At 47.0% G+C, this 12214-nt stretch overlaps 1 protein-coding gene across 4 annotated transcripts in view; it reads right to left on the reverse strand.

The window, feature by feature from the left end:
* Nucleotides 1–12214, reverse strand: part of odad2 (outer dynein arm docking complex subunit 2) — a 434182-nt gene that overhangs the window by 186689 nt on the left and 235279 nt on the right. For all 4 annotated transcript variants that reach the window (XM_038798210.1, XM_038798206.1, XM_038798208.1 and 1 more), the window contains exon 11: nt 6059–6205. In XM_038798210.1, coding sequence (XP_038654138.1) covers nt 6059–6205 — 147 coding nt within the window. The remainder of the gene's footprint in view (nt 1–6058; nt 6206–12214) is intronic.

Here is a 12214-nt window from a genome sequence, read left to right on the forward strand (position 1 = left end):
ATTAGTGGAAAACATAAGATCGGCTCAGTTAACAGCCGCAGTTAAATTGGGAAAGAAAAAGAAACAGAGCAAGGCTTGTTTCGACCGGACAGTACATCCCACAGAGTTTCAGGTTGGACAGCAAGTGATGCTGTCTGTCTATAATCCCAGCACATTTCTGGCCCCAAAGTATTCAGGTCCGTACTCAATTGCGGACAAAGTCAGCCCTTCGGTTTATAAAATAAAGTACCCCAACGGAAAGACTGCGTCGTTCCATATTAACCAGTTAAAGGCATATGGAACACAGTCCAACCACACACATCACGTCATGCTTGACGCAGCACACCACGCCGCGCCCACAGGAGACGCATTTCCACCCTCCCCCTCACAGACCAACACAACGGACTCGACCTCGACTCCGCCCATTGACTTCAGACCCCGCCCCACATGCCCACAAGCTGCCACAGCAGAGACAGCGACTGTGACTCTGACGACAGCCACAGCACGCCTCTCTACTGCCCCGATACAACAGACCCCACACACAGCGACTACGAACCCGACTCCAGTGATCCTTTTGAGATCACATACATAAAGGCCCCAGACCCAGAACCCCTGCCCCAAAATGACGACCCCGCCTTCGCTCACTCAATTTTTTACGAAACTCATTGGCACCGCGACAATTCATCCAGGCTCGTCCGGAACGACGAGATGGACCCCTGTTCACACAATGCAACCATAGCACGCCTGATCCATACAAGGGTATGGGATCCGGGAGAAGAGGATGACTTTAAGTCTGACTCCCAACACGGCAACCCCTTTGCGACCCTGTTCGCAGAAGATGATGATTGAGGTGTCCAGCTGATGTTAAAAGAGGAACCGTTTGAGAGATAAACTGTGTCCTTTTCTGATGGAACCTGCAGTATGTTTGTTGCATGTTTGTTTGTTTATGTTTTTTTTGTTTCTCAGGAACAGCAGCTCTGCGGCCAGGCACCAAGTTTGTCCGCAGAAACCTTGGAGAATTTGCCCGACGCCTTATCAGCTGAAATGTCTGGAGTCCAGCCAACAGGCATATTGGCCGAAACCTCTGAGAGCTTGCTAGCTCCAGTTTCATAACTGTTCTTCTGTTTAAAGGACAGAAGAGGCAACACCCATGATGACTACATTATTGCCCGTTCGTTTCAGGTTGCTCAGGCGGTGGAGAAACGGCATTGAGGACCCGCCCTGTCTGAGGACCCCCCCTCTGGTCAGCTAAGCTCGGGTACAGCACAGCACGCCCTACCCGGGGATTCCACCCAACTCTTACCCGTCGCGGCCCATACGCAACCCATTTCGAAAGTCTTGTTTCTTAAAGTTTGTTTTTGTTTGTTTTATTTTAGGTAGCCCTTTGGTTGCCATTCCACATGCTATTTACATCCAGGAACATTGGGATGGTAAATTGCAAAGCCTGCGAGACGGCTCGCAGTGGCGCAGTAGTTAAGTGTATGTCTGGTCCTAAAATTCGGTTTTTGAAGAAAAAAAATGAGGGTGTCACAAAGAGTGACCAATCATAAAGGGACACTTGGCATAAGAGGACAGACATACTGAAATTCAAGATGTTAAACGGCTCACTAACAGACACTATGCTTGATCCCATAGCTTTCGGACATTCCGAGGAGGGACCAAAAACAGGATCAAAGCAAGAAAAGACCAAAGCAGGAAAAGAGAAGAGAAGAGAAGATGAAGCAGATGTTTTTCATTTTTGTATTCTGGATTACAGAATCCATGTGGTTGCGCGTGGACGCGAACCCCCTTTTTCCCACTACACCGGCCGTAAATGCTTCCCTTCAACTGTGTACCCAGAGCACAGTAACCCGTAACACTACCCCGACCTGGTGTACCAGATTTATGACTTGGTACTCCTTGTCATATGTAGTAGAATCGCTTTTGGCACTGGCAATTGTCTGCATCATAGTACAGACTTTTAGGATGAGGAAATGGCGAAGGAGAGCATACCGCTCTCGTACCCCGGTATATAGGATTAGATCCCCTATCTTTGGATTTCCCCAGGCCCTCGAAACGCTTGAAATGTAATAAAAGATTTTCTTTCTCGTCGTTGTTGCCATGTAAATAAATGAATGTGTGTTCAATGTTTATGTACCTCTGAGTTCGACTGCCGAGTCAGAGAAATGTATCATGAATGTTGTTATAATTTGTACTGATAGGAAGATAGAATGATTGAATGTAAGTTGAGTGTAGTTTATTTAAGGTTAGTTAGAGGTTCCCGTTATGATTTGGTAATGCATGTCCCCTTATGACATAGCGCCAAATAGAGATTGTAAGGTAAAATTTTCTGCATAGTTGAGGAAAGTGCAGAGGCCATGGAACTCGCTGAGGTCAGGGAACGAAGACACTGTAGTTGTGTGATCCTTCACGCTATCGCGTTAGGATCACAAGGAGGGAGTGTAGCCACCGAAGCTGGCCACTTCCCGACATAAAATGGAGAATTGAAATGCATGCAGGGAAAATTGGACAATGTCAGAAAGACAAGCAGGCTGCAGAATCTCTCTGTGTATTCTGCCTGCGAAGAAACCAGACAGCATTCAAACTAACAAGTTTGCACACTAATTGAGTGATTCCTGGTGATTCCCAGGCACAATGGACACAACAATTAGCTGCAATCGAAACATTCTATAGAAGGTCAGACTTCTCGGCGCCAACGGAGTCTGAAACAAAAGGACACAAACAAGTTAGAAAGAACTGCCCCATGATCGAGGAACAGCCTCAGTATTGGGGGGATTTGTATCAATCGATTGGGATGCGACCCAATCGATTGCCAGTGAGTTAGGGGTCCACCCAAAAAGGCGCAAAGTTCCTGGGATCTATAAAAGTAAGGTCCCAAGACGAATCCGATCTCTTAGCCGGCCCTCCCAGCAGAACACTTTGCAGCAGCTCTCTAAGAACTTGAACGTGAGGAGGAGAGGTCTGGCCAATTGCTACACCGACAAGTAAGTGTCATACAATGCCAGCTACGAGAATAGACACTCCTGACCCCTTTAGTCCACACCAACTGGAAGCCTGCGGATCCAGGACAAGACAAGAGGCCATTGTTCCCTGATCCAGCAGTTCCCTTATTCCAGATAAGTATTGGCCTAGTAGTGGTAGGAATAGTTTAGTCTTAGTATTATATGCGTGAGTAGTAAATAACTGTGTAATAATAAACGTGTCTTGTTTGAACTTACTAACTGGTGTATTGAGTCATTGATCTGAACTTGAACTTGTACCTCGTGGCGGTATCATAAAGATACCTGCCGACTCTCGAGCTAAGGAATAAAACAGAGCCAATTGAGTGTAAAGCACACTCACCCAGAACGAGCAACAGCACCATGGAATGCGCCCTTCATTAACACGAAGGGGTTCCACTCCCTGAATATTCAACTCATGTGCAACCACTGCCTCTGGATCATGCACGTGTGTGCACGCTTCCCAGGGAACGTGCATGACAGCTACATCCTGTAACACTCGGGAGATCCAAAACATCTTCGAGGACCACCCCAGGATGACAGGTTGCCTCTTGAGGGATAAGGGTTACCCGCTTATGTCCTGGCTGATAATGCTCATGCACAGACTGGAGACCGATATAACTTGGCCCATGCTGGACTTCCGGTGCGGCGGCATGAAGTAGCGTCCGCATCTTGGGGAGCTCCCACGCAGGCTCCGGTACTTTGCGCTTATCTGCCCAATCGAGGAATTTATTAAAACGTGCTTTCCCGGCAGTGAAACTGACCACAAAGAATGCAATGTCAAAACTGACATCACAGAGGAGCGGAGAATGAAATTGCTGACATCAAACCCGAGCAATGAGGCATCAATGATGTCGGAGGAAGTGGTCGTACCTATCACTCTCGACATGATAGCAAGGGTGGTAACCAGAAAATTCAAGAAATTTTGTGCAGAAATGGATGGGCGCTTCAAGAAACACGGTCAGGAATTGAAGGCTTCATTTAAAGCCACGGTGAAGAAGCTTTCGGCCCAGTCAGGGAGCAACTGGGCAAAACAATTAAAGTGTTAGTTGGGCAGGTGGAGAAATTGAAAAATGTGGAGGAGGCCTTATGCCAATATGAAGACAGAATTGCGTCCTTGGAAGCTGAAATGGCGATCGTCGGAGATAGGAACAAGGGGAGATAAGAACAAGGGCTCCAAGGCAAAGCTGGATGTTTTAGAAAATAGGTCCAGGCACATGAATCTGAGGTTGGCGGGTCTACCCGAGGGAGTTGAGGGCTGATGGCCGACTGAATACTTTGCTGCAAAGTTTTCCCAATTGATGAGAGGTGGTGAGGTATTTGCTGTGCTGTGGCTCGACAGGGCATACAGGGCCTTGAGGCAGAAACTGCTACTGAGTGAACCACCTCGAGCAGTGATCATTCGGTTTCATAGCTTTCAGAGAAATAAGCGGGTCCTGGAATGGGCCAAGAAAGCCCGGAATGGGCAATGAAGTGGTTAGCACTGCTGCCTCATGGCGCCGAGGTCCCAGGTTCGATCCCGGCTCTGGGTCACTGTCCGTGTGGAGTTTGCACATTCTCCTCATTTTTGCATGGGTTTCGCCCCCACAACCCAAAGATGTGCAGGCTAGGTGGATTGGCCAACTAAATTGTCCCTTAATTGGAAAAAATTGGAAACTCTAAATTTATTTTTTTTAAATGCCTGGAATATCAACTGGGATGGCAACATGGTAAGGATTTACCAAGACATTGGTACGGATCTGGCAAAACAACGGGCGGCCTTCATAATGTATAGACAGTCCTGTTTAATTGAAGAGTGCAATTTGGGGTTGTGTACCCAGCAAAATTAAGAAATCAAATTTCTATTTTGAAACTCCCGAGCAGGCCGAGGACTTTATCAAGTATTGTGGACTAGATATGGCTTGAGAGATGCAGGCAGGCGGTTAATCGGATTGGGATGTTAATATTTTACTGCTTTTATTGTTCATGTCGTAAAAGTGTTGAGTTGGGTAATGGTGGAGGTGTTTGAATGGAGTTGTTTCCTCTGTTCTGGGTTTTGTTTTGAAGATTTTCCTTTTTTATAGGCTTAGTAGTTGCTGGGACGATGTGAGTATCTTTCCTCAGTTTAGGCCTTTGATTATTATGGGTGGGACAGAGGATCAGTGGGGAGAAACATGCTTGGGGAGATATGAAAGCAACGGTTAAGGAATAGATGGGACCTGGGGTGGAGTAGTCACCTTACCAGCAGTAGAAAGTTAGCTAGTTAACAGAAGTCAAGTGGGGGATGGGGCTGCGACTTATTGGGCTAGTTTGGCTGAGCTCGGTGGATTGAGAGGGGAGGGAGGAAAGGGAGGGGGTTGGAAGAGACAATGTTATCTGGGGAGGTGGGGGAGGGGGAAGGGGAAACTGACAGTGACAAGTTATCTTTTTCTGCTCCACCAATTAGGTGTGATGGATCGCCAACATAGGTGGGCCTACGGCCTGAGAATTATTGGTGAATCTATGGCATTTTGTGGTGGTAATGACTGACTCAAAGCTGGGGGTGGGGGTAAGGGTTATGGAGAACGGACAGGAAAGTGGAGACAGGAAAGTTGAGGCTGAGATGAGATTAACCTTGATTGCCTTGACTTGCGGAATGAGCTTGAGGGGCAGAATTGCTGACTCGTGCTTCAAGTTCTTATGTTCTTTCTCTTCTTATGTTTTGGGGGCTAAAGGGATCAAAGGATGTAGGAGGAAAGCGGGAACAGATTACTGAGTTGGATGATCAACCCTAATCATAATGAATCACAGAACAGGCCCGAAGGGCTGAATGGCCTATATCTGCTCCTATTTGCTATGTTAAAAAGGTTTTCTGAATAATTTAAATATTACAGTGAAGCTTCCACCTGTCTCAAGCCAAGCTTTTGTTTTGTTTCAGTCCCTAAGCTGCTTGGAACATGCATAATTTCTAATCATGGCTGAGATCTGCTGTCATTGACTCTTTCTCCTCTCCCCATAGTGCAAAGAAATGGGTGCACATACTGTGTTAGGCAGAGCAAAATGTGACCCTATTTGTTTAAAAATAATATTGCCATAGCTTAATAAATGATAATCTGGCTTACCTTACATTTGGTTTCGTCTGTATCTAACAGGTTAATCAGAACCTCTAGTCCACCCACTTCTCGGATGGCCAACTGACTTGTCTCATTAGTCAAATTAAAGTCTCTCATTGAGCACAAGGCAATAACAGTAGCTGTTTGGTTGCCACCCTGAAATTGTATAGAAATTGAAATTAGACAAATAATGCAATAACAAATTAAGTTACTTATGGTTCTGGTATGATGCTTCATCAAACAAATGAAATCTCAAAATTTAAAAAAATTGGAAAAGCTGAATAGTGAAATACATTCATAATAATATTTCTTTAAGATAGACAAAACTGTTGAAATTTGTAAAAGCTCCCTTAGCATGTTTCTTGAAAACAATAAAACATTTTAGCCTTAAATGAGATTGGTGAATGGCAGGTGCATTCTGAACATTCCTGGACAATTTATTAATGAGTTGGCATGGAACGTTAGACCAATATGTCATCAGCAACAGCCCTCATGTAATCCTGTTTGGAGGGGGAGGGGGGAATTGGTGAGGGGAGGAAATGACAAAGTGGGTGGTGGCAATCAACTGTTTAGGGAATTGGTATATTTACAGTTTTGGAAGCCTCACATAAGAAGGGGCATTCTGGCATTGGAAACAGTTCAGATAAGGTTCACCAAGCTGATTTTTCTGGGATGAAGGAAGGGGTTGTCTTCCCATGAAAGGTTGAGCAGGTTGGTCCTCTACTCAGTGGAGTTTAGAAGAAATAGATATTATCTTATTGACGTGCAGGTTCAGTCTGCAGTTAGGAAAACAAATGCAATGTCAGCATTCATGTCGCGAGGGCTGGAATACAAGACCAAGGATGTACTTCTGAGGCTATTTAAGGCTCTGGTCAGGCCCCATTTGATGGATTGTACTTCTGAGGCTGTATAGTGCTCTGGTCAGATCCCATTTGGCGTACTGTGAGCAGTTTTGGGCACCATATCTAAGGAAGGATGTGCTGGCCTTGGAAAGGGTCCAGAGGAAGTTCACAAGAATGATCCCTGGAATGAAATGCTTGTTGTATGAGGAACGGTTGAAGACTCTGGGTCTGTACTCGTTGGAGTTTAGAAGGATGAGGGGGAACCTTATTGAAACTTACAGGATACTGCTTGGCCTGGATATAGTGGACGTGGAGAGGATGTTTCCACTTGCTAGAACTAGAGGACACAATCTCAGTCTAAAGGGACAATCCTTTAAAACAGAGATGAGTAGGAATTTCTTCAGCCAGTGGGTGTTGAATCTGTGGAACTCTTTGCCGCAGGAGGCTGTGGAGGCCAAATCACTGAGTGCCTTGAAGACAGAGATAGATAGGTTCTTGATTAATAAGGGGATCAGGGATTATGGGGAGAAGGCAGGAGAATGGAGATGAGAAAAATATCAGCCATGATTGAACGGCGGAGCAGACTTGATGGGCTGAGTGGCCTAATTTTGTTCCTATGTCTTGTGGTCTTATTCTTGTTTCAAGTATAGGCCTTGAACACCTTTTCATGCAGCCTTTAGCAACATGGCAGATGGTACACTTTCAGCGCAAAATATTTTCATACACTCTGCCAACCATATTGGAAGCTTTGGCATTGGAACATCAACCAATTTATTTGTCTTCCTTATGAGCAAATTAATAGACATAGTAACATATATCTTTTTGCTAATTAAACATATTTTTGACTTATTCTAATGTAATTGATCTGCAGTACCACAGTTTCACAATTCGTAATGTGTTTTTCTGATATAGATAGTAAAACTAATTATCCACACACAATAAGGATCTAATTATAGAATAATTAATTCCTTTGTCTCCCTTATGGAGATATCAATAATGAGGAATGTCTAAAAGCAAAAATATTTTAAACTAAAGTATGTAGGTGCTAAAAATCTACACAGCTGTGAAGAATTTTTTTAAAATTGTAAAACTATTTTTATTTGTTTGATAATACGTTTGCCAATAATATTGAGTCTAAGCTTCCTAATCTTATTGTCTTCTGTCCCCAATAAGTAGCTTTATTATTGGTTCACTGACTTCTGGAAAATTCTCACTGTATAAAAAGCGGCAATAAATGGGTAAATTCAATTAAAAGTGATCATTAATGTTTACACCAGTTGTTTCATCTCATCCACGTCAATCAGAGGCTGCAACATCACCATGGAAAGGAAGAATGAAAGAACTTGCATTGTACTGTCTCTACTCAGGTCATCCCAGTGTTTGACAGCCAATTAAATACTGTTGAAGTGTACTCACAGTTGTACCAAAAATAAATTTGAGGATCCAATTCCTACATTTATCTCCCACGTTTTGGGTAGACTTCAAAATTGTGCTCAGTATCCTCCACAGGGCCATCTCTGGACAGTAATCTAAAAGCCAACCTTTAAGTCTTAAAAGGTCTGATTCTTCAATCCACACACCAACCTGACTTAGAAATATATCCCCATTCCTTTAGTGTCGCTGGATTAAAATCCTGGAACACCCTTTCTAACAGCACTGTGGGTGTACCTACACCACACGGACTGCAGCAATTCGAGGAGGCGGCTTACCTCCTCAAGGGCAATTAGGCATGGGCTCAATGCCCACATCCTCATGATGTGCTTGAGACAAAAAACATAAATGCATTTCAGGAGAAGGTAGTTGAATGCGTAATTTTCAACATTCTCACTGTCAACTCCAAACTATACCCTTCCATCTCATTCCATCTACCCAAAGTTCCTTAAAGGTTATGTGGATCTGTACTCGTAAGGGTTCAAAACAGATGGTTCACAGGCCACAATGTTGTCATTTTTATTAACATGATGAACAGAGGCATTTCAACTCAAAGACAATTCTTCTGTAGTTGAAACTAAACCCATATGTGACTCAATCCTCGAACACCTAGATAACAAAGACACCTATGTTAGACTCCTATTTATCGACTACAGCTCAGCCTTCAACACCATCATTCCTACGGAACTCATCTCCAAACTCCGTGGCCTTGGCCTCGGCTCCTCCCTCTGCGACTGGATTCTGAACTTTCTAACCCACAGGCCACAATCAGTAAGGATAGGCAACCTCCTCCACAATCATCCTCAACACCGGTGCCCCACAAGACTGTGTCCTCAGCCCCCTACTATACTCCTTATACACCTATGACTGTGTGGCCAAATTCCCCTCCAACTCAATTTTCAAATTTGCTGATGACACCACTGTAATGGGTCGGATCTCAAACAATGACGAAACAGAATACAGAAATGAGATAGAGAATCTGGTGACCTGGTGCGACGACAATAATCTCTCCCTCAATGTCAACAAAACGAAGGAGATTGTCATCGACTTCACGAAGCGTAGTGTGGTCCAAGTGGAGGTGGTCCAACCCGGGGGGGGGGGGGGGGGGGCCCTCTGCTGTGGCAGCATGGCCAGGAGGACTGTCGTCCAATGTATGAACAAGACCAACAACCTCCAACAAGCTGTAAGGGTAAGTTATCACTTCTCTCCTGGCATCAGTTCTGCCTGCCACCCCTCAAATTTCCAAACCCCCACCCTCCATTCCACTGGTTGAAACGTCGCACCTTCTCTACGTCCGATCTTCAAGCTTGTTCCTCAGATCCCCTGGCACCCACCAGCACAACCCCTTCATGTTCAGGTGCGGTTCCACACATGGCACCTGCTCTTGACCACCCTGACCCATCAAGCATGCGGCTCACATTGTTCTCTCTTTGTTCCTGGAGGAGAAGAGTGCATAATAAACAGGGTGGGGCCAAGGTGGGGTGAAGAATCCCAGAGATGGGAGTCTTCACCCCTATAAGTAACAAGCCCTGGAAATTGCAGGGTTGCCCGAGGAGAGAGCAGTCACGACAGCGGGGTTGGCCTGCACCAGAGAGGTGAGGATCCACTGCCCCATTGTCCAGATTTTAGGTGATTTTTCATGACAGACAAAATTATCCTTCTCTCTTCGTGACCCCATGCCCACTGTCTTGCAGGATCTCCATCTGATGAGGCAGGCGATCTGGAGTTGTACCCTACCTACCACAATAGAGAACACGTCGGAGGAGACCAAGGAGACAACCGGTGAGGCAGCTGTCACCCGCACCTTCCACCAGCGCCAAGACACACACCTTGGTGGGCAACAGGCTTCTGGGGCCCTATCTGGTGAACACCACGCAGTTGCTGATGCACATCAGTTGGAAGCAGGAACATCCAAGGGAGACAGCACTTGGGAGGTCTGCTGGATCCCAGGACACAGCTGGGTCTTAGAAAGATACCCAGCCTCTGGTCAAGGTTCTCCCTGAGCAGATGCAGATGATAGGACACAGCCATGAGATTCAGGAGGGGGTGTCAACGACGTTCCATTGACTGCAAAGCCGATTGGAGGAATCCCAAAGGCTTTAGGCGCAGGAGATCATGGCTAAGGTCCTCAACATCATGTCCCAGCAATGAGAGGTGTCCCAGACACAAATGGATATTGCAGAGGCATTTCAGAGCATGGCCCAGTCACTAAGGAGCATCGCTGAAGGCATTGACACCATGCTGCGGGGAATGAGGAGCCTCCAGGAATGGCAGCGCCAGATGATTCAGAGGTCTCTGCAGCTCATTCCAGCTGGCCCTCTGTCCCATGGAGTTTCCCCAGGATCATACGGGCACTGTCAGGAGGAGGAAGTGCTGGAGCCCAACCCGGGTCCTTTCACCAAGAAGACTACGGCAATCTCCAGTTCTTATGAATCCCCCCCCCCCATATCTGACACTGGCGCATCTCAAGGGCAGTGGGCAGAACAGGGTGGCATGACGACACCTGTGGAACAGGTAAGTCGGAAGGGAGCCCACAAACTCAGGGCCCTCCAGAAGACACCCGCCAAGGGCATCAAAAGACACAGGATGCGAAAAGCAGCAGGCTGCCTCCACCCCTGTTGTGCATCCTGGGGACATACCTAGAACTAGCACTGGACCTCGAAACATCAAAAAGAGGAGCACGGAAGGGACACTGTTGAGGTCAAAATCTGTAGCTGCGGGGAATGGAAATTTGTCACAGCAAAATGTTCACCATTAAAACATGTCACACCTCATACATGTGAAGCCTCTATCGTGTTAATCTTCAGAGCAGGCCTTCCCGCACTCCCACCCCCCTTATCTTCCCCAACGTCCGGCCCCCTGGCACAGTGGTCCAAGATCAAAGTCCCTGGTACAGACCCTGTTCAGAGGATGTGTGTGAACGCCCTGTCAGCAGAAAGACAGGAATCAGACTTTATCAGAAACTGAGAAGCACCAGAGCTTTGCTTACAATGAGTGATCATCATTCTCCTGCCTTGTATAGGAACCCGCTGTGCCAACACAGGCCCCTCACCCTGGAGTGATGTTACACAAACCCTTGGAGTGGGGGGAACAGGGTGATCGGGGAGGGGGCGGTATGATGCCGGGGAGGGGCGGATAGAGGAGAGGGAGATTGGGGGTGGGGGTGGGGGTGGGGCAGGAAATGGGGGAGGGGAGTTGTGAGCTGACGGACACAGCCTTATTCTAGGAGAATCTGGAGTCAAGGATGGCCTCCCTGGTCCACCTGGCATGATGGATCCACATCGCAGCTGCCTTCCATCTTTCGGTTCCTCCTTGGGCTCATCCTCCAGCCTCTGCTAGTCCACCTCCTTCTCCTCAAACAAAGCCACATGTCCCTTCACCTCCTCCTCCTCCTCTTCCAGCATGTCACACCGCTGCTGTGCCTGATTGTGGAGTGCACAGCCGACCACCACAAAGAGGGAAACCCTCTGTGTTGTGTAGTGCAGGGCACTGCCAGAGTTGTCCAGGCATCAGAACCGCATTTTCAGCAGCACGATGCACCGCTCAACAATAACACGGTGGCAACATGGGACTCATTGCATCGGGTCTCCGCCTTGGTCTCAGGCCTCCGCACTGGCTTCATCAGCTGTGCCCTCAGTGGGTGCCCCTCGTCCCCCATGAGCCAACCTGTCATCCTGAGGTGGTCCTCGAAGACACTGGGGATTTCCGAATGGCCCAGGATATATCTGTCATGCACGCCCCCTGGGTAGCATGCACACATGTACACGATTCTGAGGTGGTGGTCGGACGTGATCTGAACATTCAGGGAGTGGACCCCTTCCTGTTAATATCGGGCACTCCCTGATGCCCTGGTGCTCGCAGGGTGACATGCATGCCATTGATGGCTTCCTGG

This window comes from Scyliorhinus canicula, chromosome 5 (assembly GCF_902713615.1).
Source record: "Scyliorhinus canicula chromosome 5, sScyCan1.1, whole genome shotgun sequence".
Taxonomy (NCBI): domain Eukaryota; kingdom Metazoa; phylum Chordata; class Chondrichthyes; order Carcharhiniformes; family Scyliorhinidae; genus Scyliorhinus; species Scyliorhinus canicula.